Consider the following 27311-nt stretch of genomic DNA (forward strand, 5'->3'; position numbering starts at 1 on the left):
ACACATTAAAATATATTTAATGTATCACTTATCAATTAGTTTGATTTCATTTTTTAAAATTCTGAACACGTTTTATGTTCAGATACATTCTCCAATTCAAATATTTCAAACATTTTCATAAAAAAACATATTGATCTATGTTAACACAATTTCAGCATGTTTATCTATGTACACCATAGCAATTAATTTCAAAACACAAAATATCAAAGCAATAAAACCTGATGTTGATGTGTCTAATGTTTGTTTTTTCTTTATTCCATCCACAATTAAGCAAAATATGAATGCTCCATGTAATAAGATATGAAACAAATATTTTAAAATCCAGACACATTTATCTATCAACACAGATAGGAAACTAATTTTACGATTCATTTTAGAAAAACAAAGCAACTAATATTTAATGCTAAAGAAATAAAACCCAGTATGTGCAAGCTAATGGTTTTATCAATGGAGTTGATATTATTGTACTCTACATGAGACTTGGAATTTTCCTAATGTATAGGCCATATGTGTTTTGAAAGCTAAAAGATAAATATATAAACAAAATAGTGTTAAGACCTTGAAATTTAAATTGTCAAATTGAAAGTAAAATGTTAACACAGTGGATAAGCTATTAAGTCTACCATAATCACAGTGCATCTAATCCATGTAAAACAGAATAAGCAGGATTTTAAAAAACTTCTATTAGGGGTAGCATGGGAGGTAAGAATAGAGCAGAATTTATGGCTAAACAAGGATAAATAAACTTTAATGTTAGGGGCAACATGGGAGATAATAGATAATGACTAAAATAGCATGGGAGGTAAGAATAAAGGTTTGGGATACATAATTTAAAAAAAAAATGTTTCTTGCATCAGAGATGAGAAGATATACATATGAACAAATTATGAAGAAGTTATGAACAAGTGATCTACATGTTTCATGCACTGGTTACACACACAGAACACAATATGGCTTATACAGTACACAGTGACAACAAAAAAAACCTTTAATTTCCTATATTAAAACAAGTATGCTAGTTAACATAAGAATTTATATGCATATTTTTACCATACAAACAAAGATTTGAAAAATTGTCTTTTGTTTCAAGTGGGTGTGATAGAAGTATAGATGCCTGCATTGCCAATAAAAGAAATGATATAAATTTTTTTTAAAGTTGGTGTTTGGGATAAATACCTAATTTAAATTTAAAAAATTGTTTACGTAATTGCATAAATGTTTTTATCTTTGAGATATAAAAACAGTCGAAGAATAAACACGGATAAGACAGAAGAACAGCAGACAGTGAGAAGATGGAACAAACAAATATTTTACATCAGGCTTGGCCAGCCAAACCATCATGGGATATGATTCAGAATGCCTGCATTCAAGATACTGATGTGAGACACCAGCTCCCTCCCCCCTCCCAACTGGCAGCTGATCAGATATCACAATAATGCCAACACCCCATCTCAACTAGCCTGTTAAAATCAAATTTTGAAAAACTTTTTTTTACTGCTAAGACTATAAGACTAATGAAAACAATTTCTAACCTGACAAATGCCACAAGATATTTTTTCTAACAATGCCATTTTGAAAAAGACTAGACTAGAAAATATAGGACACAAGAATTATTAAGTCACATTAGAAAATTTTGCAACCCTATTAGATTCTATACTTAAAAAAATGTTATTCTATTTTTTTTTCAGAACGCACATAAGTTTCAGATGCTTCTAAAACAAAATTTAAAAACTTTAAAACAAATTTATTTATGTTAAAACAGGCTCAACATATAAAAAAACCAGCAGTTTACATCAGCACAGCCATTCAAAGAATTGTTCACAGATTAAGAATCAGATAAACAGAACCAGTTCGCAACTACTGTACAGTTAAAACTTGAAACAGAGATTAGCTTTCATCAAGTATCACGGTTTTGTTTCATTTATACTGTCACTTTTATTTTTTTGAAAAGGATATTTACACATGCATATTTGTATTACAGATATATATATATATATATATATATATATATATATATATATATATATATATATATATATATAGTAAATCAGAGATTATATACAATGGCCAGCAACCATGTATTTTCATCATAACATTTCAGAAGCTAAGGAAGACAACTCTTTACTACATTACTTTTAGCTGTGAGTTATCATTTTCAGCAAATGTAACCTACTGTTTAAAGTAGCATCTGAAATTTATCTCTATTTTTGGTGAGATTTTACTCACAGTGAAACTGCCAAATTACTAGTTAACCTACCAAAGGTAAAAATGCTAAATAATAAAACAATAAGCCATTATGTATAATAACCAGATTATAATCACTATTAAATATCAATTTGATTGGTTATTTTTTTTTTTTTTTACATATGTACAGTTTTATTCACAAACGTATTGCTAAAACAATTTTAATAACTTCACTGATGACATTCTCGTTATCAGCTTGTGTAGTGTACCTTCAGGGTGGGATATTGCTGAAACAAGGGAGATAATTAGAGAAAGCATTAGTTAGGAAGTCATGTATTGCTATAGTGAGGGGGGGGGGGGGGTGTGGGGGAGAATTGAAGATTTCTACAGTAACAGATGAAAAGAAAGTAATTTTCTAATTTAGAAATAAGTTAAAGAAAAAGAATTAAAATAAATTCTCCCTTTTAAAAATCAGTGGGGAAAAGATATAAACAGGTACAATTATTTTCTTGAAGTTTCATAATTCTGCTTTGATGAAGAATTTCATGTAAGAATGTTAAAAGGACACACACAATGTAGTCAACACTCACCAGATTTAACCAACAGCAGAACCAAAGACTATAAAAGCATCTAAATTTTGCCTTGCCTTGATAATCTGTCTTTCTGTTGAAAACAACAGTTAATTAATAAATAATCTAAATACAACTGATAGAACCAACACAAAAACTAAAATAGGTATCTGAGTTAAGCAGAATGAATGACTGAGATACTTAATTAATAGTAATAACATATAAACATGACCTAATGCAGCATTTTCTAAAATTTCTCTCTAGAAAGTTTAAGCTTTTAGTTTATTATAGTACTATCTCTGCCGTGAAGGTTTTTTCAGGGTTGTAATTTGCTATTATCAATATTACTGTTATATTTTTAGAGACAAAGTGTGAGAATCATTCAACCTACCAGCCCTCCAATTTTTTTAGCTCTTGTTGGAGGTAAAACAGATTTAGATTCTTTAATCATCCTTACAGTTTCTTCTGCTTCCTTTAATCTGTAGAGTAATAAAAATTAAAATATCACAAATTAAAAATATCTGTTGTTAAATGTGTAATCACATACATACGCTACTTTCATCCTGCCACTTTATAAAATATCTAATAGAACATAAGATGAACTGAAACATTGTGTCGCATTGATTTTTATGTCTTAATCAGTAGTAAATATATAACAAGGCATTTTTAAACACAGTGAAAACTTGAAGTGTTTTATGCAGCTGCTTATATATTGATATTTTATACAGCAAATAAATAAATAACTTAAGCTGCTTATGTCAGACAGCTCATACAGCATAAAGAAAAAAACTAATTTATTTTTGGCTATTTAATCTTAGTTTTAATTGTACCAGAACAAGAATGCTAAACTGGGAAAAAAATGTATTCTAAAAACTCATGTGTTTTAAATTTTGAAGTTTTAATCTTCATGTAGCTTTATGTTTGCTTTAGTTGCCACCAATGTCATACAAGGCCCAGCATTCAAGTTTGTTGCATAGCTTTCTAAGCACCCTGGACATTCGGTAAACCAGCAATACACAGCAAGAGGAAAAAAAACAACGTTCAACAGCACCAACCTGAGTTTCATGATATGCTGCTGCTCTTTCTTCCACATATCCTTAAAATCAGAACAAAATGATAACCAGAGAGAAAAGAAATGTTCTGGGGTGACCACCTTTTCATTGCCGCGTGGCTTGACACAGAAAAATGTGCAGGTCTGGTCAAACCTGGAACATCAGGTGCAAGAAAACATGAAGGGAAATATCATGGAGGGCCAGATATAAGGAAATTAAAAAAATATCTAGCTGATTCTTTTCAATAGTAAAAAATAAAGTAAATATCAGGTAGTGATTATTAAAAATAAAATTTTTTTCTTTAATCACAAAATAAAAATTTGTAAATATATGTCGGCATGGTGGAAAGGTAGAGGGTGTGACTGTAGAACATCCCTCAGTCCACCCAGCTCGGATGGTTACTAGACTTAATTGGGGAAAGTAAAGGCGGTTGGGCATTGTGCCAAAAATACCATCCCTCCACATGCTGAAGTCAAGAAACATATGAACTCTACTTCATCTGCCCAATGGATACTTTTTTTGTAGACATATTAACACTGGTATGGCTTTTAAAAAAAAATTAAATTAGTAAAAGACATATACTTTAGAAAAGCATTTGTATTGAAAACAATAGTGTTTAAAAGACTCACAATTTCATGCACTCATGTAAGTTATCTTCTTGTTCTGATAAATCTTGCTTGCCTGAAACACGACATCAGTATTAGTGACTGCAGCAGAAAACTTAACGATGAAAACAATCATGTACAAACAGAAAGAAGCTGGTGAGAAACTGGTGGAAGCATTGAGAGTGTAGAGCCATTTTGTTCTGAACTAATGTCAATAGCATACATAACAATAAATTAGGTAACTATTATGTAAGCAAATGAAATGTTTACATGAATTAATTGAATGGCCCAAAGACATGGACAACATTTTACAAAAGCTAAGTGGTGATTGTTTACCTTTTTGGAAAAATGCTGTCATTACAGATTTGAAGGGTTCAATGTGATCTGATGTTAATGATGACAAAATATTGTTGGCTTTGCTCTCTGCACCTGGGGAGGTACAGGAATAAGTGCATCAAGTGATAGCTACAGTCAGATGGCCATAAATTACAGGACTTAACACTTTCCTTCATGTGAAGACTGGTTGGCCTGCATTTTAATTATGCTAAAACTATCCCAACATTACAAGTGAAATTTAAAAATAAAAAAAAAATAATAAACAAATCTTGTACTTTCAAAATCTTTGCGTATCCTCCTGAGCTCCTTCTCTGTGTCTTCAAAGTTGACAAGCCCAGCCTGAAGTATATCACTGGGGTCAGGCAATGGCAGCTTTGCCTTGTCCGTCCCCATGACTTCAACGTCATACTTCTGGACATAACGGGATACAACAAACTGCAGGAGACTTGTCCGGTTATCCTAGCAGAAAGGGAGTTTTGAGAAATATTAACTCATTATCATGGGTATAATTTTTTTTTTTCGTTTGTTCAAACTTGATAGGTTCATTTAGGTGAGAAAGCAAAATCTTTGCTAAAAAAATAACTAAGTAGAGACTAAAATGTCATTGAAAGCCTTGATGCTAATTAAATTTCAGTCACAAAGTAAACTTTTAGGGATAAACAGTTTAGAGATAAACAAGCTTATAAGTGGTCTCTAAATGTTGACATTTTTGTTTTATTTTGTAGGCAAAAAGAAGGACTGAAACAAAGATTCCAGCAGTTATATTGACCCAGTAAAAGTAGCCAGATTTTAACAAGAATGTGACTAAAGTACATTTAGCACCAAGGCCTTCACTTTTGCTGCAGCTTACTTTTCCTTTGACATCTTTTAGTTTTGATAAAATCTCCAGGTCAAAACCATCTGCCTGACCTCTAGTTCTGCTACCTGTTTTACAAAAACCACATCAAATCACATTTTTCAAATTCCACACGACAGAATGACTGGTTCAGTAGTGGTGAGACATGGTTAAATGACAGACTATAGCCATGCTAAACATAATCAGTTACAGCCATGCCACTAATCAGCTTTGTACATGGATGTCAAAATTTAAAACATGCTACAGCGATTCAGTGAGAAAACTTGGATTTAAAAAATTGAAATACTTTGGCATGCTGTATATTCTAATCATATTTGTTACAGTATTAGTAAAGGCATTTGTTTTTTTTCCCCAAATATTTGATAAAAAAGATAGAATAGAAATTCTTTCTGGAGTAATAACTGCCTTTCTATGCCAGTGGATAGTTAAAAAATAGTGCCACTTGAGTAAATCTTTTAGTCAACCATTTAGAACACTGATCACTAAATAACAAAACTTATCCTATTTGCCACCCATTTTAAAACTATGTAGCCTACATTGCTACCCAATGAACATTAGGGCTTTTATTTAACATCCAAATGTATAATTGCGCTTGCTTACCACCCATCTGAGTCTTCTTTTATGTTAAAGATTTCATCTATTTACCACTCCATCTATAAAACACCTATTGGATTCATAACCCCCACCCCCAACTTGAAATATAAACCCATGTCCCGTTTACCTCCATTCATATAGTTTCCACAAGCAAGAATCAAGCCAAATATCCTCTTCACTCCCACAAATGTTGATAGAGACTGAGATTTAAAGACAAAGAATTCAAATAAAAAAATCTGTTATTTACAGAAACTATTACGCCTGTTTTGAGCATCATTCTAATTGTCTATATATTATCTATAAAATTCATGCTAGCTATTTCTACTAAGAAAAATTATGTTGTAAGTATATTTACTCTGATACTAGTTAGTTATTATGTTAATTACAATGTACAAAATATTGCTGTATGTAAGTGATTAGTTTAAAAACATTTGTGATAAATTAACTGTAATTTTTTATGTAAAACAAAGCAATCTTTAGTTTCTACACAATAGAAATTATTTTAAAATAAGTATTAAAAAATGACTTCTGTAATTAATGTTGTGTTTGGTTTGTTAACAAAATACACAAAAGAGTGCTGTGTGATAGATGTACAAGTATTCAAACATTACACAGCAAACACACAAAAGCATTTCATTGCTTGCAGCAAAATTATGTGCCATAATAATAAAAGACCACTTAAAAGTGGTGTGCGCAACACTCAAGTGAGAATGGTGACTGTTACAAAACCTCCTAACAATATAGTGGCAGTGTTACAATACCTCGTAATAACAAAGTCTGATTTATAAATCCAATTACATGGGGATGGGTTTTTAAAAAAAAGATAAGCTCCCCCCTCCTGCCACAATTTTTTTCCCTATTCTGTTCAGAGCCACTATAATGCAAATGTTGTGAAATATAAGACATTAAAACAATACCTCATTAAAAAGATATTAGCAATGTTTATTTGAAAAATCAATTAAAACTTGCTCATTAAAGAATTTAAAATTTACCGTGTTACATGACAAATCTATAAATTTTAAAAAATGTACAAATAAAAAAAATAATAACACACCTGACACGTCATTTTTAAATTATTTAATTTACTGTCAATCTGTGTCATACTCTCCTGGAAGGATGACTGGAAGATGAAGCAAAATATCCTATCACTGACATAGGGAATTTGCTCAAGATCATAAAGAAATCTGAAATACAGGAGAGACACAATCTCATCGGTTATGTCCCTTTAATCGTCCTGTGCCTTAATTGACCTGTACAATTTTATGATGAGAAAATAAAATACCATGTAATATATACAAGGTGATTAGCATCCAATTTTTTCTCATCCAAATTAGATTTAAACAGATCTGGAATAAAATACCATGTAATATATACAAGGTGATTAGTATCCAATTTTTTCTCATTCAAGTGGGATTAAACAGATCTGGACAAACAGAAGTAGTTAGGAAGGAAACTCCAGAAGAATTAAATTTTAATTAGACAGATAAATACAATACCCTGGTTGATTAACACTATCATTAGTTAAGGTTGCAGAAAAAGATAAATAAATCAAATTCAAATGGATGCCATTAACTTGAATGGCACTAGTGTTATACTCAAGACATTTTAATTATAATCACTACTTCAAATACTTGTAATGAAGCTCTACTAGATATCCAATCAAGTCTACTTATTCAAAGTGAGAAAAATTTTGACAAATGTTTTAAAACATTCCGATGTAAAACCAACAAGAAAGGTTTCTGCTGACATTAGACAACTATTTTTCTTACTATCAAATCTAATGATGGGAAGAGATGGAAAATTTTAAACGGAAGAGCTGTCTGTTAAAAGTTATTTTTATTCATCAGGATTTTCCTTATTTGTTTGCTTATTACCACTTGAACCCTCAGATAGTTTTAACTCATTGTATGCCTAACCCACCTGTATGTTGTACAATACTTATGTGAATAGATAGTTTTAACTCAGCATCTGCCTAGCCCAAACGTTGTACAATACATACATGTTTAACAGTGTGATAAAGACAAACTACAATAAGCATACATGGTGTCAGATACTAACAACAGAAAAGAGAATCCAGTGCTGAAAAACAACATGCACATCCACTCACTACAGTCAATGTCAGTGTTATGGTGCTCACAGAAATTAATCAAACACATGAATGTTGGACAATTTTTTTTTGATAAAAGATGATTCAACTTACTTCAATTTAGGTAAATGTGTTTAAGTAATAAATTTAACATGTGTTATAAAAAAATGCTATGATATAATTATATTTTTCAAACACAAATAAATAAATTATTTTAAATACATTTGTATGCTCACATTATAACTAGCCAGGGGAAATAGTTATCAGGTACCAAAAGTAACTTTTAAATGTTTTTAATAGGGTATACAAGTTCCAGCATATTCTATTATTGTTTGTCTTAAATGAAAATCAGCTGATTATTTACAATGATTTGAAGACTTACTGTTCAGGTTTATCCAATGGGACATCAGGATGTTTCTCCAGCTGTTGTTTGATCATCTTTATTTCCTCTTCATCTGGTCTCTGACATAAAACAAAATCAAATCAGTCACGTAAGTTTAATGAATGGGCAGTTAATCATCAGTCACAGAAGTTTAGTGTATTGGCAGCAAAGTATAGAATAAAATACAGAGACAGAAAAAGTATCCGTCACATTAGTTTAATGAACAAACTAGAAAATAGCACAAAATACAGAAAAAAAACCACAAATAAGTCACCTGTTTTAATATAAAGTAAAATATAAGATAAACACAAAGTGATGCTTTTCAATGTACTTACATTTTCATATATTGCTTTAAATTTTATAATTAAAAATAAAAGATAAACACAAAGTGATGCTTTTCAATGTACTTACATTGTCATATATTGCTTTAAATTTTTCCACATCCAAATTTGATGTGTCCAAGTTGAGGATAGCTGTCAATTTGAAACAAACGAATGTAATTAATTTTTCACACTTTTTGTTTCTACTTAGTAAGATAACACACAATGTATAGTAACTACAATTACAATAAAAAGTAAAAACCCACAATAGAAACTTCTACAACAATTAAGCTAATACACGCAAATAATAATTTTGAAAAATAATTTAAATTTGTATTTACCATTTCATAATGAATAAAAAAAATTCATTAAACTTGTAAAGTGAAAAATCAATAAAAAAGCTAGTATTATGATAAATGAGAAAGATAAAAAAATAATTACAAATTCCTTGTATAAATAAACCATGAGCATCTCACCTTCTTCAATCTCTGAAAACTCCATCCTTATACTGGATAACAATATACCAACTGCCTGAGATCTTTTAGGGGGGACAACTTTTGCTGCCTAGTGAAGATAGAAAACTAGACACTCAATCACTAGTCAAAGGTAGATAATCAACACTTACACAAATCAGTTGCCTTTCTGTCAAAATGCAGGCTGTTGTTTTTTTTTGTTTTTTTTTTTAAATTATTACATGAGTGTTTGTACTAATCTATGGCACTACTTAAAACCTTCACCGATGAAGTTTTTAAATTTTATTTTTATGAGCAGCCTGTAGCAAAAAACATTTTAAGCATGTTAAGGTTAATAGAACAGAGTTAAAGTGTAACAAGGGACTGTTTACATCTACTATCTAAAACCAAATTTACAGAATTTAAAAAAAAAATTAAATGAATCATGAGCATGTTTTCACTCCCAGGACATTCTTATCACTGGCTGATTAGTCATCCTTCAGTGTTTACTCAAAACTTATCCAATCTTAAATTAACAGAAAGACAGTTCCTATCTCTCTAAACCATTCTCTCTACCTCAGTTAATAAAAAATGAGTTAATTAATATATGAATATTGTGATAAGAAATTCAAGGTTAGTGACCATGCATTCAATCATATACATACCAACTTCATACATACACTACCATGCCCATACTGTCCCATACACACTAGCAAGCCTACACTACCAAGCCCACACTGCCCCATATACTCTAGCAAGCCTACACTGACTCATACACTCTAGCAAGCCTACACTGCCCCATACACAAGAGCAAAAAAACATTATCAAGCCTATACTGTCCCACACTCATTAGCAAGCCTACACTAACAAGCCCACACTCCCCCATTGACACCATCAGGCCCACACTGCCCTATACAGTAAAACAAAACTGACCTGCACAGCTTTAGGTTTCTTTGTGTTGCTGGCAGCCTTCTTCTTGGGCTCAACTGGCACCTTGGCAAAAAGTTCCTCAAAAAACTCAAAGTTGATGTTCTCTTCTTCAATCTCCTCCCAGAACAGCTGATGGCCAGATGAACCAGCAGAACTGAAATAGCCCATTGTAACAGTTATATCATGTGTTGGGATGTTACATCATATCCCATTGCGACAGTTATATCATGTGTTGGTGTGTTACATATCCCATTGCAACAGTTATATGATGTGTTGGTGTGTTACATCATATCCCATTGCAACAGTTAAATCATGTGTTTAGATGGTATGTTAGAATTAAAACAGTAAACACAAAAGGCCTTTTACATAAGCAATATAGGCACACAATCTTGCCTCTAAAAAAGAGCAATACAGAATTACTGTTCTGCCTTTTAAGTGAAAGTACTGTTATCAATAGTAAAGGGCACAATTTTAAAAAAAAGAACATAAAAAATTATCCTTTCAGACTAGACTGTCTCTATCTGTGAACTCACAATATTACATTATATTGTGGTGAGTTCTATGGCCAGCCATCTTGACATTCCCTGATGTGCTTTAGGTACCCATCAGAGCTGGGTGGATTATGCTAATCCCTTATCTAATGTAAGAACTCTATTCTTCTTATTACTCCTCATTCTAAACTATCTGACAAGTCTATGTAAAACTTGAGTTCACATGTCTGAGATTTACTTTATACACAATGAATACACAACAGCATATACAATTTTTTGTATTATCTATTGTAAGAGAGAAACATATACTAGCTTCAACCTCAGCCATCACGTGTAGCTCCGACACCAACATTTTTAATCTACAAACTGACGTACACATCTTTACTTGATTTAGCTGTTGGAACCTGAATTCTTTTCCAAAACAATGGCTTCATTGGAGACTTAGGATTAATGATAGGCTTGCTAGATTCTGAAACAAGAGTGATAGTGTGTTAAATTGCATATGTATTCCTTACAAAGACACAGTAGAACTATACAATATCATATCAAATGGAAGGGTTTTTTCTGCCTATGTTGATGTTAGGGTCTGTGCTGGTAGTAAATCCAAGGATTGGGTCATTATAAGGGAAGCACTTCTAGTTCTAGTATTATCATAGCTATAAATTGATGTTTTACAGATACTGATAGACCTCTGAAGAAAACTCCCTGTTCTAGATATTTGACAACTCTTGATTTATATTCTACAACTTAATGAATTCAAAAACATGCTTTGTGAACTGAGATGAAACAAAAATATATTTACTAGAATAAAATTATAATGTAATTCAATGTCAATACAAAGTTTTCCAACAGAAACAAGTCAAATATGACTACGTTAAAAAAGATGAAAGTTTTTTTACCTTTTCTTTGTGCTAATCCTGGTCCTCCGGGTGGTGGGGGTGGGGGTGGTGGACCAAGACCACCAGGAGGGGGTGGAGGGGGCGGTGGTGGACCACCAAACCCAGGAGGGGGCGGTGGGGGCGGTGGTGGTGGCCCCCCTATTGCATGTGGAGGTGGAGGTGGTGGAGGTGGTGGAACTGGAGGTTTAGAGTATGTCATGGTAGGTAGGGGTGGCGGAATCGGTGGAGGGGCGTCAAAGCGGCAAGAATCCTGGGTCTCCAAGAGTGAGTCATCTTTCAAACTTTTCAGGTGGGTTGGTGTGCCGGTGACAGCTATCATCATCTCCTTGGACTCTGTGGATCCATTGTGCTGCCTGTAGCCTGCTTCTCTACTGGCAGCATCTGCAGCATGCAACGCCTCCTGCAATAGCAGATATATATATACATATGTTAGACATGATTCTTTTATTAACTTTACACATGGGATGTATGGTAAAAAAAAAAAGATTATATAAGCAAGTGATCTAGTCATCTGGCATTGATGTCAATGTAAATGTTAAGAAACCAGTTTATAAGAGTGTGGTCATTGGTCACAGGGCCATCTAGCTTTATTGTCTAGGGTGGAGGTTGAAAAAAAATCACTATATATGTGTGAGGTCATCTATGTTGTCTAGGGTGAAAGTTGAAAAAATCACTATATATGTGTGTGGTCATTTGGTCATCTAACTATGTTGTCTAGGGTGAATGTTGAAAAAATCACTATATATGTGTGTGGTCATTTGGTCATCTAACTATGTTGTCTAGGGTCAAGGTTAAAAAATCACTGTATGTATGTCATTCATCAGGCCAGTTAGAATACGGCCTTATGGTCATTACAATTTTCAGTGTCTATTTAAAACCACAATCCCCTTCAAAAGTATGTTTGGATGCTGGGATAATCTGATGAAAACCTTGCTACAAGAAAAAAATGTGTGCCCACCTGTGTTAGTTTATCTATGCCTGCTAGAGTCTTCATCTTGTTCAGTTCACCTTGCAAGGCAATAATCTGATCACTCAACCTTTCAATCTGACTGATGTAGCCTTCTCGCATCCTAGCAATTTCTTCTTCATGTCCTTTCTGTAAAACAAAAATATTTGGTTTCTAAATCTGGTGCACAAAACAACAGCTATTTTAGTACACATGTAGGCCTAAATCATTTACTTCAAAACAAAAATGTTTAGTTTCTATATTGCGTGCACAGAACAACAGCTATTTTAGTAAACATGTAGGCCTAAATCATTTACTTCAAAACAAAAATGTTTAGTTTCTATATTGCGTGCACAGAACAACAGCTATTTTAGTAAACATGTAGGCCTAAATCATTTACTTCAAAGGGGTTGGCGTGGTCGAGTCGGTAAAGCTCATGGTTGCTAAACCGAAAAGTCTCGAGTTCGAACCCTCGGGCAGATGAGGCTCGTTAGCTGGGGACAGCCACTCTTCTAGGAGAGACAACTCCAAAATTAAACAACTGCTGCCTTGTAGTTTGTTCTTGGTTGGACAAAGGCTATGGAAGCAAATCCAAAAAGAAAAGCAGGCTGAAATCGGAGTCAATGGCCTCAATGGCGCATAACCAGTTGACACGTAACGCTTAATTGTGTTGGAGGCGTGGTCGAGTCGGCAAAAAGCTCATGGTTGATAAATTCGAACAAAGTCTCGAGTTCAAACCCACTGGCAGATAAATCTCGATCACCTCCAACACTAATAATTAAGAACGAAGAAGAAGAAGAAGAAGAAAGATTTACTTCAAAACAAAAATGTTTAGTTTCTATATTGCGTGCACAGAACAACAGCTATTTTAGTAAACATGTAGGCCTAAATCATTTAGTTTAAAACAAAAATATTTAGTACCTAAATTGTGTGCACAGAACAACAGCTATTTGATCTAAATATGTCTTTTATATTCGTAACTTAACTATTGTTTAAAATTGCAGGAAAGTGTGCTGGTTTTGCAACAATTATGCCAGAATTAATGAACTGAGTGTGTATTTTGTAGGTAAAAATGGTGTATCATTAGTGTCACTCTACTTACCTGTTGTTTTGCAAGTGCAGACCCCATGTTTTAACTGATGTGTTATATTTTTTTTTATTGGACTTTAACAATTTTAAAAGAAATAAAATTTCTCAATCGGGGTATTGAAAATTTCTTATTCCACAATTTATAAGTCAGCACTTTTGAAGAGTTTTGAAAATTAAAATCCATGTAGATAAAAAAGGACTATATACAAAAAAAAACAACAGCGTCAAAAATAATATTAATGTATTAATCCAGTTATCTGATAATAAGGCTGAGGTGTACCTGGTTAGGTCTACAAAGTCTCAACCTAGTATAACTAACACAACCAAAATGGAAAACACCTAACCTTACACTACCATTACAACATAGAAAAACACTATAAGGGAAAATTCTCTATTTCCACCAATTGCCTTCAAGCTGAATGCACTTAAAAAAATGAATTAATCTACACTCCACCTCAATTCTTTTATGAATGATCAGAGTGCTTTATGTCAGTGAAACATGTATTTCGTCTATTGATTTTTGATGAACGATTATTTTACTGAGGCTAGTCCAAGCCAAAACTCATCAGTAAAATTACATAAAAGTAGCTCAATACTTTTTTTTATAGTAAAAAAAAAACCCACATTATAATAAAATCAAAGACACTGGACACATGAGTATAAACATAGAAGATGTTAATGTATAAATAATGAAGCATTAATGTCTGCAGGCCCATGCATCGATTCAGCTTGGACATGGCGTGGCAACAGGTGTGGAGCCCATTAACAGTGTGGTGATAAGTATCTCCTGTCACCACCACTAATAGCCAGTCCCAATTACCAATCAATCAATACTAACATCGGCCACTACACAGTCATAAAAAAATACACAACATCAAGTGCTAACTGCCAACAGGACTTTATACAGGAAACTGAAGGACAAATACTGCAGTTTGTTAATAGTTTACCTATTTTGTGTCTTAGAGTTAAAAAGTGTGTCCATTAGAGGGCAAACACTGCAGTCGGTTGGTAGTTTACCCAGTTTGTGTCTTAAGAGTTAAAAAGTGCGTCTATCAGAGGACTAGTACTGCAGTTTGTTAATAGTTTACCCATTTTGTGTCTTAGTTAAAAAGTGTGATCACATGATCTAAATCTATATGATCTATACCTGTAATCAAAGGAACTTGGCAACAAATTTCTCACCTTTAAGCTTTCTTTTTGTTCTTCAAACTCCTTTTTTAGTTGCGCTTCACTGTCACGTTTCTCTAGAAGAAAAAAGTTTTCAGTAAGAAAAAGATCAAGTAACTAGATGGTGTTTATATTTGGGATCTAGCGAAAAAAATTTTAAAGTATTTTTATATTGAGTATATGTTGGTTAAATAATTTTAATTTTTAAAAGATATTAATTCCAGCATTTAATAATAGCCATAAGAACAATGCTTATATTTTATCCTAAAACAATTCTGTAAATCTAAAAGTACTGAATCATAGCTTTAAATATTTAAGTGCAAAGTTCATTAAGCATCATCGCCGTCTTAAAATTATTACACAGTGTGATCGATATCAATATTACTATCATGAAAAGATCAGAACAATTCTATACAAATAAATTCCAAAATCATAATAAACATTCAATTAACTAAACAAAACAAATACTGAAGTATTTTTAGCTTTTATTTATTAGCTGTACTACTCTTTTTGAACAGCTAGTTTTACTCAATCAGCTAAAGGTCAGGGTTGAGTTAAAGGTTAGGGCTTGGTTAAGGAATAAACTGTCAATTATGGTTACAGTACTGCCCATGCTGAGGATATGTGTATGGTAGTTGCTGATGGAGTATTGTTTGTTTTTCTTTTATTTAGTTTATGTAAAGATTTTATTGGATCACTTTACATGCATTAATTTTATTACTCTATTTTACTCTTAATATCGAGGTTATTTAAAAAAAATTATCGCAACAATTTTAACCAGCCACACAATCAGCCAATTAAAAAAAAATCACCGAAGTTAGTTGAAGTTAGTTCCAATGACCTGGACTCACCTTTAGCCTTGGAATCATCCAAGAACATTTTGACTATAAACGTTGCCATGTTGGAAACTGAATGGCCCCACTCAAATACCAAGGCCGGAGAGAATAAAATGACAACAGTTCTAATGCTAGGTTGTTAGCCTTAAATTACACTTGGCGGTGGCTTTAAACAAGTCCCACAACTGTGAAATAACTTCCACCTCATATTACAGGTTTCAGTGAGTATCTAGTGTTTGAAGTCTGATTACATAAAATTTTACTAGTGTAGTCTTTTAGTGAAAAAAAAAACACCATGAAGATAAAGCAAATGAAATTAATGTATACTACATATATTAAACAAGATAAAAATCCAATGCCTGTATATAGATCTATATAGAATCCAGAACAGTCACTTTATCCTCTCAAAATAACTGCAAGAAATACTAACGGTACCACCCAGGTCAACCACAGACCAAGTCAATGTAGAGTTAATTGCCTCCTAATTACTGGGGCAGCCTATAAAAGTAGCACCTCCACATAGCATAAATAACACAAGACTCCATTCTTCAGTGCTGGGTGCAAGTCCCCCTTCATTTTATCTATCTCAGATGACAGGCCCAAGAAAAAGGAAATAATCCCTGGTCTACTGGGCAGGTAAAAGGGAGGGAGAGAGTAAAAAGCACACCAGAGCTAAGCTAGGCTTGACTGAATTACTCAGCTCAGGCCCAGCTCCATGGCACGCTCCAAAACACAGTAATCACTTTCATAATTAGCCCCAATTACACAGTGAACACACACTTACCAGCCAGTGTTCACATACAGCTAGGTTACTTTTTTTATATCCCAAGTCTAGGTTAGGATACATAATAGATCCTTAAATCAATTATTTAAATTTTTTTAACAAACTAATTACATTTATATTTTCTTAAAGTAAAACTTTGCATCTATATAAGTATGACTTTAAAAACTACATTTTAAAAAGTTTTTTGGCAATGTTAATGTTCATTGAAAAACTATACTTTCTGAAAGTAGAACTCATAATGTATATAATTGTATTCCATTATAAAATATACTTTCTTAACATAAGCATTGCTTAAAAAACAAGTGTTTCTTTAAAAACTATTAATTTCATATAGTACAATTTAGCAACTACATAAGCTTTTGAAAAATGCACTTGTAAAGTTTTTTTAAACAGAAATAAGAAACAATTAGTGCCAGTTGAGCCTTCTAATCATCTCCAAATGAAATTAAACAGCTGACTGGAAGTTTCAGACAAGTGGAGGTGGGAGAAATTGAAAAGAATTTTGTTAAGGCAGCAACCATTTCATCTTCAGAGACCTGCATACATCACAGAAATCAATGCAGAAAGATATCCAGTCATTCCTGGATCAAGGTGAGCTTCAGAATGTTAGTACAACCAACTTCATGTTAACACATGCATGTTAAGTCAGAAATATCAATTGAAAATAAAATGCAAAAACAAAAAGTTGGGTTGCCAGAAAATTTTAAAAAATAATAAACCTCAACACAAAAAAAAACAAAAAACTGTTCAATGAATTTTTGGGTGACTAACCATCCACAGGTTCAAAGCGAAGCAAAGGGGAGTCAGCCTGCAGTATTGGTGCTGTCAACATTAGATCTGATGATGGCCTGAGAAAACTTTTGTTACTGTGTGTGGCCAGGACAGGGGATGATGTGGCAGGAGGTAGGACTTGTGAGGGAACTGTGCTGGACCAGTGGACAGATGGCTCTCTACAGCTGATGCTCTCAGCTTTAGTAATCTCCTGCACTGATGAGCTGTTGTTGGTTAGGACTTTGCTTTTTTCTTTAGTTCTGACATCATTTTTTTCTAAGGTTGAAACATCACTTTTTTCTATAGTTGAGACATCATTTTTTTCTAAGGTGGGAACAGCACTTTTTTCTACAGATGAAACATCACTTTTCTCTAAAGTTGGAATATCAATTTTTTCTCTAGTTAAGACATCATTTTTTTCTAAAGTTGGAACATCACTTTTCTCTAAGGCTGTGACATCACTTTTCTCTAAGGTTGAAACATCACTTTTTTCTATGGTTGAGACATCGCTTTTTTTTAAGGTTGGAACATCAGTTTTCTTTAAGGTAACAACATCACTTTTTTCTATGGTTGAGACATCACTTTTCTTGGTGGATAAAACATCACTTTTCTCTAAGGTTGGAACATCACTTTTGTTTAAGGTTGGAACATCACTTTTCTCTAAGGTTGGAACATCACTTTTGTTTAAGGTTGGAACATCACTTTTCTCTAAGGTTGGAACATCACTTTTGTTTAAGGTTGGAACATCACTTTTCTCTAATGTTGAGACTTCACTTTTCTCTATGGATGAAACATCACTTTTCTCAAATGATGAGACTTCACTTTTCTGTAACTCATCAATTTTTATCTTAGCAGTAGAGGATAAAGTCTGCTCTATCTTAGGATCAAACTCATAACTCTGCTCTTGTTTGCTAGCACTGTGTACTGCCTCAATGCTTGTTGGAATATTTCTTTGTATCCTCTCTGTCTTTGTTGGGATACGGCAATGTGTTTTCTCAATCTTAGGGCTAAAATCCTGACCAGATATGTCAGGTTTCTTGAAGTACTCAAACTGTAGGCAATCACTCAAGTAACCAGCGGGGGAGGTGTCCATGCTCATCAAGGGGGTAGACAGTGGGGTGTTAGGGGGTGCAGCTAACAAGCTGTCCACATGAACAGCATCGGGTGAACAATCGTTAAGAAAAAAAACATCACAGCTTGGTGTAGATCTGTAACCTGGTTTAGAAAAATGTGGGTTATAGCATCCTCTGTCAATGTGCATCTATTATCTACTGTTACAATCACCCCAGGAATAAACAGCTAGGCAAATCATACACAGTTTTCAGCCAAACCACATTAACTGTAAACATTGATAAAGCACTTGTTTCAACAAAATGGATGTGAAACAATTACTCAAGCAGAGATGAGTCAGGGAGAAAATCTAAAACAAAAAGGGTAACAGCTCTTTTAAAATGGATTCAAACCTCAAACATAAAAAAAAAATCCATTTTATGTCCAGAAATCCACAGGATAAAATATACTATTTTTCTTCTTTGCAACTTAGCTCTAGAAATCACTTGATCTGACTAACTAACATTAAGGCTTTTATTATTTCATAACACAAGGAGTGTGATTTAAACTAATTAAGATCTAATCAAAATACATCTACACATTTATTTTGTACAGTTTAAATGTAATAATTTGTTTAGTTACATTATTACAAAAAGGAAAATTGCGTATTTACCAATATATTTTATACATCTATCTTTTATTGTTTTAATTTTAAAGAGATATTTTGATATACTTTACAACAGCTGAATTAGATATAAGAAAGTTAACTTGCTCTTTAAAAGTTGACAAATAAACAAACAGGTATTGTAGAAATAAATATAATAAATCCTATAAAATAATAAACAGGAGAAGGAAGAAAGTTAAAGGTTAGGTTTCTTTACAGAGATTTTAAGGAGACTCAGGGATTTTAAATTTTTGCTCACTAACCATCAGCTACACAAATATGCTGCATAGAAAGATGAAAATATAAGTAGTGCATGAGACCAATAAGTAATCTGTGTCAATTTTTGTATTATGTATACATACACAATCAAACATGAATATATTTACACATTAGATTTGTTAAAAAATTGCAAGAAAATTTTTAAGATATGTTTAACAAACCTGCCAGCTCTACAGCTAATGAGATTTGACAAGCATCTCATTAACAACCATTACAATAAACAAAAACCACACCACTGATCAACTAACTGATACAAGAGTATTATATTTCTGTTAAAAAACATGTTAGCCTAATTTTTAAATATATCAGCTTATTAAAAATCTTATAGTGCAAGTTGATTTGTTATGGAGTAAGAAGAATTGGTAGTGTTAACTGCGTTAAGTCCACAAGGATGACTCAACATGGTGAACAAAGTTACAATGGCACTCACCAGCTTCTGAGTATCTGGGCCTGTGATTCCACTCCACAACCACCCCATCGTGGCTTAAAGAGGAAGCAACAGGTCGCTGGTAGGAGGCTGCTTGAGCAGACTCCAGTCCTGGTGTGTCTTGACAGGTGTCATGGCCAGTCCATTTGTACTGGTTGTGGGTCTGTTGGAGAGGGGAAATAACCAGTTACACATGTTGTCTATGTTATGTGGGATACTGAAATGTGAAATAATACAGTATTTCTCAGCCATTCAATATGCATGCTTACATGTTACAGTTCCATTCTCATATTATAATCAAGAGTTGCTTACCCTTTTTCTAGCTCTCTTTTTCAAAAAGAGCAAAAAGTTTTGTTTCAAACACATGGCTCTTTAAAGAGCATTAATTATTGTGCACTTTTAACTACTGTTTTCTTTCAATAGGTTTTGTCTGTACAGTTGTTTTTTTTTGTATTTTAAATTAGCATTGTTAATTTTGTTTTACATTTTGACTTCAATTGAAATGGTAATTAAACTATCACAGTTGAGAAGCTAAAACTAAAAGCTATTATTAAATTTAAATATTAAGCTAAATTATTATCACTAAACTTTACAGATTTAATTCCTAAGATTATAAAATTGAAATAGGAAATTATGAGTTACAATCCACAAACTGAAATAAAAGTTAATCTACTCTATTCACACTAAATTCTCAAAATTAAAAAAAATGTGTCTCAACATTACCCACTTCTACAGCATCAACACTGAAATTGTTATAGCATTTCTAGTTTTATTCATTTAAAATAAATCAAATGATGAGTCATAATCTAAATTTATAGTCACAAATAATAATGGAGAAAAATTAATCATAATTTTATCCTATTTGGTTAACATTAAAATGGTAGCCCTAAAAATAACACTGTATTATACTGAAACTATCCAGAATAAAAACATCTCTACATACAAAAATTATCACATCTATCATACAGAAGCATTCACTTTAAAAAAAAATATGTTTTTCTGAAGCTCAATTTAAAGAATGTTAGCCCAAGAAATAAACAAAACAGACAAAAGAACAAAGCAGATAAAACAAAGCAGACCAGCACAGGGAAAGTGTCACATGTCTGGAGTTCATGTGACCCACCATAAGCTGTTGCCAAAACAAATGTCATGCATCTGCTGATAGTGACAGGATCAGGGGAAATAACTCACACTCAGTCTCTTAGTCCTATCTGTTCTGTGATTACATGAACTATTTTAAAAAGTGATGTAATGTATTAAACATCTTTTACAACTTCACTGTTTATATGACAATCTCTGGACACACTTCATTTTCTTGGTTTAGTTTTTATTTACACTTTTTGTATACAAGTTATGAATTTACCACAATTAAAAAACGGAAAATAGTTCTAAATTGTAATTTCAATTTAATTATCATAACTTTAATTATGTTTTATTGCTAGTTAAAAATGGATTATCGGAAAACTGCTAAAATAACTGATAATTTTTAAACTTATTCAGGTTTTATTTTTGGTACTACATCATAATTAAAGCCTAAACAGACTATTAACCTGCTATGTTTTACCTTGCTCAACTTATAAAACTAGGTGATGCCACTTCACATAAGATAATACTATAATACTGTAGTAACAGCTTTTAAGGTCATTTGAATCATGTATGACAGTTACAGGTCAATGCACTACAAATGCTATTCTGTTTACCACATAGGAAACAGATGTTACCAGCAGAGCAACAAGTGTGTGTGTGTGAGAGCACAGCATGAGTGCATGTGTGGTAGTCTCATCTGTTATACACTTTAAATCAACTACGTTTTAATTAAAGGATTAGATCTATAGAGAACTGAGAACAGCATTGATAATTGTTTCATTCACATATGATGTTATGAAGTTTTTTTAATTGTATAGTCCATTATTAAAGTATAACACTATAACACATCACAAACACGTGTAGATGTTACTACCCCTGTATTAGTATATGTTTATTCTTTACACTAAACCACCTTCATAAATTCTCTAATCTTTGTAGGTTTATTATAGTAGGAATTTTAAAAATTCATATGCGTAAAAAAAATGTTGCCCTTTTTTTTTTAAAATACACCAGAGGCACAGTATTTTCTGGATGCACAACTTAAAAAACCAACAACAATGTGCCATTTATGGTAAATGTATACTTTCCATCAAATAATTTTAACTATACTAATAAAAATTGATGAAGAGAACAAAGAAACAAGTTCTAAACCAGATATAAAACTTGTCATGTAAAACTACAAAGTTTGGGAGCTCATTTCTAGAATTGATAACATAAAAGAAGACGCTAAACCTAAATGTACACGTATGCCTTCACATTTTAAAAAGTAATTGGATAGTCATTTTACTTTATTAACGCATAATTTAAAATCTAGTTTTTAAGCGAAGTGTGAAACTGTCACCTAAATGAAATGTATTAACTCTATAGCATTAGATGCTGTAAATGAAAGCTGGTGGATACACTTGTATTGGAAATTTTGAAAACTTTAACCTTTCACTGCATTGTAGCTCAAAAGATGAGTGGCCACAAGATACTGTGGTTGGCACTAATCACAGTTTATTTTGTGGCAGAAACTTCATCTAGCTCAGTAACAGATTCTTAAAGTACATTGTTGATGAGCTAGAATTCTCAATAACTGATGTTACAAGAAAATAATTTCTTTTTTAAATTTAAATTTTACAACCTAACATGTTGGAGTATGGAAAAAAATTACTTCAACAGAATTGGCTTTTTTGTATACCTTTAGGTCCCTCGAATCAACGTAAGAAATTCAATTTTTTAACTAAATGGACTATTAATCCAACAATATATGTAAAGATAGAATTTATTTAAGCAATTTTAAACATTCAAGTTCACAAGTGAAGAGACATCTAACGTAACTTATGTCAACAAATGCTGCTAACTGACTTACCTTAAATATGTTTTCTCTGTGTTTTTTTTCTGCTTCAGATAGGATACCCGCTGAGAGAAGATGTGTGCAAAATTGACTGACAATGATTCTGTAGTCATGGCGACTCAAAATAGAATACAAATGATGGGATTCGTTGAACTCTGAACACAGCCAGTTCATCAAGGTGGCACCTGGAACAAGACATTTCAATAAAGTTTTGGTTAGACAGTTTTTAAAACTTAATATCACAAAGTTAAATTGTATATGTGTTTGCTAATTCTTTTTTTTTCTCCCAGCAATGTAAATTCCATCTCTCTATTTATCTCTCTCACACCCCATCATTAACTCACACCATGAGAATAGCTCAATTTTGATCTTTAACAGTGAAAACATGATATACAGGTAATCACAATCTAAACATGAGTAGGTCTAACACACCATTTCTTGACAAACAGCCTTTTTCATACTTAAATCCTCAAGGAAAGCTGGACTTTACAGCATTGTATATCTTTTATCTATCTCATACTTTATCTCCTTTGTTTATAAACATTATTTCTATGCATATCAATACATACACTTACATAGATTGTTTTATAAAAACAATTGGTTTGCCTAATAACAGTAATGTCACTAATTAATTATTTACATATTATCTTAAAGCCTCTAAATTCTGAGATGTACATTTAATGAGCAAAGTGTAAAAGATACTAACCATCAAAACTTTCAGCCTTGTTTTTGTCTAGCTCTGCTGGTAATGCTGGTGGCCATTTAATAGCTTCATCAAAGCTCACTGATGCTCCATGGTAGTCTTTGTTTAACAGGCACCTCCTTCTTGGCCCAGTGCTGACGCTGTTGGGGGTGGTTATCAAGCTGTCTGCTAGTTCTGCATCTATTGACTGTAAGTAAGACTTTAAAATTTCACAATCTTGTATAATTAATAAATACTTTTTTAAAAAGTTTTCTTAACAATATCAGCAGTAATAAATTTAACAGCTTTGTTACTCTATTTCTTAACAATAGATGAACAATATAAATTATAGTTTTATATTCCTTATTTATAGTTTCATGTTCACTAATTTATATTTTTATGTTCCCTATTCTGACAACAGGACAAGTACCTTTTGTTTCAGACTGGCAATCATCTTGGCACTAGGAGGCTCCTCATCAATGTTTGTCTCCTCCACATCACTGTCTATTTGATAGTGTGAGGATGGTGACTTACTACAAGCAGCTAATGAAGTGTTGCCAGCAGGATTGGATTCAACCAAAATTGATTTTAACTTCTTTTCATCTCTCTGGGCCATAGCCTGAGGAGTTTAATTCCAAGCAAGTTAATAAAAAAATGAAAGATAGATATTTTAAGCAATAATGTAAAATTAAATAAATCAAATGTTGTCTTGATAAAAATAAAATTGTTTGCTCATACCTGATCTATATCTGTAACCATTGGAGACTTAGGGGATTTCCCTGGTGTGGAGTGTTTAGAATGATCCATAGATGTTTCTTTTGATGACTTTCTTCTTCTTCCCTGTCGCAGGTGTTTTTCTTCAGGAGAGTGTGAAAGTCTGCGATGCATAATGCTGCCTAAAGCACCAAGACTGTTCTGAGAGCGATCTAAGACATTATCAACTGGATCAAATGGAAAGGGCGTAAAATTTCCACGCTCTAAAGAATCATCTGTATATTAGAATAAAAAAGAAAAACTTTTAAAAACATAAGGTATTAATCAGAAAAATGCAAATATACTACTAATTATCTCCCTAGTAGAAATGCATATAATATAAGACATTTTTTTCACCAATTAATGTTCTAAAGAAAATCCATTTCATTTAGTATATGTAAATATTTTTTAATTAAAGCTATAGTAGGCACATAAGCTCATTATGAGACATAGTGACACATTAACATGGTGTTGCAGCTATAAAATAATCTACAAACATCTATAAATAACAACAATGATCAAGCACTCACCTATATGCAACTTACATATATTTCTGCTACAATTAAATAAATAACCCTCTACTTCTCAATGGTGGAATATTGTTTTGAATAACTATGACAATCATTTAAATAACAACTTTTTGCAAACCTATTTTAGGGTCAAGAATGCTGCTATTTATCCCTTCATTAGGGCGAGGAAGTGGATAAATTTGAGTAGGTGATGGAGGTCTTTCCAAGTGCTGCATACTGTTTTCAACATAACCAGGATCAGATTTATACATTCCCTCCATTCTTGGACCCTAAGTATTAGAAATTATTGTTTCAATAGCCTTATATCATTTTTAAATCACTATTTAAACTAATTACTTATACTCGTTTAGAAAGTTAAAGATTTCATTATAAATTGATTCTGCATGGATAAATACAAATCATTGGTAATTAAGTTAGCAAAGCAATTTAGTTCAAAAGGGTAAACCTTGATAGAGGTAAGAAAACTTAAGAAAAGACAAGTTTTATTTTAAAAGTAACTATTTTTTTTAAGAAGCTTATAAAAAAATTGTCAAGTTTATATTTTAAAAACCATGGACTTATATTGCGATGGCAAGTCGTAGTTTCTCTCCATTGCGCATGCGTATCTTATTCCGGCTAGCATCGGCCTTATTAGTTACTATCTAATTTAAAAATATTTATTTGTGTAGCCTAGGCCCTAAGGCCTAAGCCTAATTACTTAGTAATTAGGCCTACTAATTAGCCTAATAGATCTACTCAATAAAAAAATAATGGTAAAACCTTAGTTTAGCGTCGGTTATTATTCCGGAATCGTATAGCAGTAAAAAACAGTAAAACAATGCCAAAGTCTGTCACACACTTCCGGAATTCACCGGAAGTACTGTAAACCATACTTTATTTGGCGTCATCTTTTATTTTTATACAGAATGTTTAAAATTTGGATAGATTTATTTTTGTAATCATTTTTACATTTTGTAATCATTTTTACTATTTTCGTAATCTAGATTTTTTTTTACTTGGCCTAGCAGCTAGATATCTAGCTAGATCTAGATCTAATTAATTAATGGTCGCAAATCCGCTGCAAGCAAAAAACATTAAATTATTACATTTGACTTCATTATTTATATTTATATTAATATATGTTTTTTTTTATTTTTAGATCTACTTATTTAAATCTACTATTATATTTATTCTTGTTTCCTTTTGTCGATTAAACTTAAAAAATTAAAACATTAATTTACTACAATCGACTTTCAATTGATTTATATTTCAATGGTCAAATAAACCATGGTTTACCGTAACTCTAGTTACCGAAACTCAACAAACATTACCCGATAATTTCCGACGCTAAACTAAGGTTTTACCAAAATAATAATTATAAGCCTAACTCTCGTGCACATAAAAGATTAGGGTAATCTATCGTTTTAGGTACGTAAAATAGCCCGCGAATTGAAATGTGAAAAACAGGTGACTCCTTAAATTTTAATAATTATTTCACATTTTGAGGAGGATTTATGTTTTTTAAAATACAAACATGTTTCCTTGTTTCATTTATGTACCTGTTTTTAAAGCAATTGAATTAAAACTTTTCCGTAATAAATGAAGACTAGCAATGTTTCCAACAGATGCAACCAATCTCATTTACTATAGCAGCCATCTTGTTTAAGTTTTATTTTTATAAGCTTACAGCGCAGATTCAGGGGGAAGCCACTCTATTTTACAAATGGCTTTTGTTTGTATAGCAAATCTTGCTCACATACACTGCTGTTTAAAGTTAATTTCTGGCCTATATTGATATATTTAGCCATTGATTTAGGTTTATTGTTCATTTATCTATAATATTTTACACAAACATATGATATGACAATACACTTCTATTAAAGCCTTGACAATGAGGTAACGTTTTCGTACATGAATAGCCACGGGCGATTTTACGTACCCAAAAAGATAGATTACCAAGATTAGATTAGATATAGTATAGCCTACAGAACAGTACAGTTAATGTTTTATTTTAGGCCTAGGGCCTTGATAAAATAATTTTATTTTAGGCGGGGGGGGGGGGAGGGGGCTCTTTTAATAATTTTTATTTTTGAGGTTTTCCTCGATCAAAAAATGTTTCTAGATCTAGTAAATTAAAAGAAATAGGGACTAAAAGGAAAGCGTTGTTCTTTTTATTTACTTTTTAATATGTGGTCCTAACCAGTAAAAGTCACCGAATAATAACTTTAAATTCTTGTGTTGACATTTCCCACGATAATGTAGGCTACAAAATAACCTAAACAAATCGTTGAAAATGGTTTCGATGTTATTGACTAATTACCGAACTATGAGCAGAAAAGAGAAAAAATATTCATAACTATCGATAAGCCTATTTCATTTGACTAAATAGAAACAAATGTTTGGCACTCCATAATGATATGAATAAAATATGTTTGCTTCCAACTATTTAAAAAAAAAACAAAAAAAAACAGTGCGCTGTCAAATGGAATCCGATTTAATACCCAATTGCTATATTATTATGTTTGGGCAAGGACCCTAACAAATCACGTCAGGATGTGTGATTAGACTTTTTCGAATTTAAAAAGTAATATTTGAAACTGAATTTTAAAACTATTTTCTATTTAAATTGTATAAATAATTAAATATTGAACCATTCATATACTCAATGTTGACCT

The 27311-nt window shown here is 32.2% G+C and overlaps 1 protein-coding gene across 3 annotated transcripts; it reads right to left on the minus strand.

The window, feature by feature from the left end:
* LOC131945252 (formin) lies at positions 1-26948 on the minus strand. 3 transcript variants are annotated; one of them, XM_059306313.1, is made up of 26 exons: positions 26816-26948; positions 24776-24926; positions 24113-24363; positions 23805-23993; positions 23399-23582; positions 22708-22877; positions 19773-19932; positions 17350-18564; positions 14974-15035; positions 12715-12852; positions 11757-12156; positions 11233-11326; positions 10370-10520; positions 9461-9548; positions 9076-9137; positions 8665-8744; positions 7251-7380; positions 6324-6396; positions 5597-5670; positions 5022-5205; positions 4747-4839; positions 4435-4486; positions 3809-3958; positions 3145-3232; positions 2775-2847; positions 1-2471 (listed from the first exon to the last, which is right to left on the minus strand). In XM_059306313.1, the coding sequence occupies exons 2-25, from the start codon at positions 24915-24917 to the stop codon at positions 2815-2817; spliced, it is 4263 nt and encodes a 1420-aa protein (XP_059162296.1). In that variant the 5' UTR covers positions 24918-24926; positions 26816-26948; the 3' UTR covers positions 1-2471; positions 2775-2814. The 3 variants fall into 3 exon arrangements, with proteins under 3 accessions (XP_059162296.1, XP_059162297.1, XP_059162298.1); XM_059306314.1 differs by having other exon boundaries at positions 26837-26937; XM_059306315.1 differs by lacking the exon at positions 17350-18564.
* Positions 26949-27311: the final 363 nt, after the last annotated feature.

Source organism: Physella acuta, unplaced genomic scaffold (genome assembly GCF_028476545.2).
Source record: "Physella acuta isolate Inbredline_101_S28 unplaced genomic scaffold, ASM2847654v3 ptg000533l, whole genome shotgun sequence".
Classification (NCBI taxonomy): Eukaryota; Metazoa; Mollusca; class Gastropoda; family Physidae; genus Physella; species Physella acuta.

Bases quoted from the DNA above. Each gene is read 5' to 3' on its own strand.
- LOC131945252 (XM_059306313.1), bottom strand. From the start codon at position 24,917: ATGGAGGGAATGTATAAATCTGATCCTGGTTATGTTGAAAACAGTATG. The intron at 19,933-22,707 runs GTAAGTCAGTTA...CCTCTCCAACAG, and splicing joins ACAGAGAAAACATATTTAAG to ACCCACAACCAGTACAAATG. The intron at 18,565-19,772 runs GTGAGTGCCATT...TTTCTAAACCAG, and splicing joins GCCCAGATACTCAGAAGCTG to GTTACAGATCTACACCAAGC.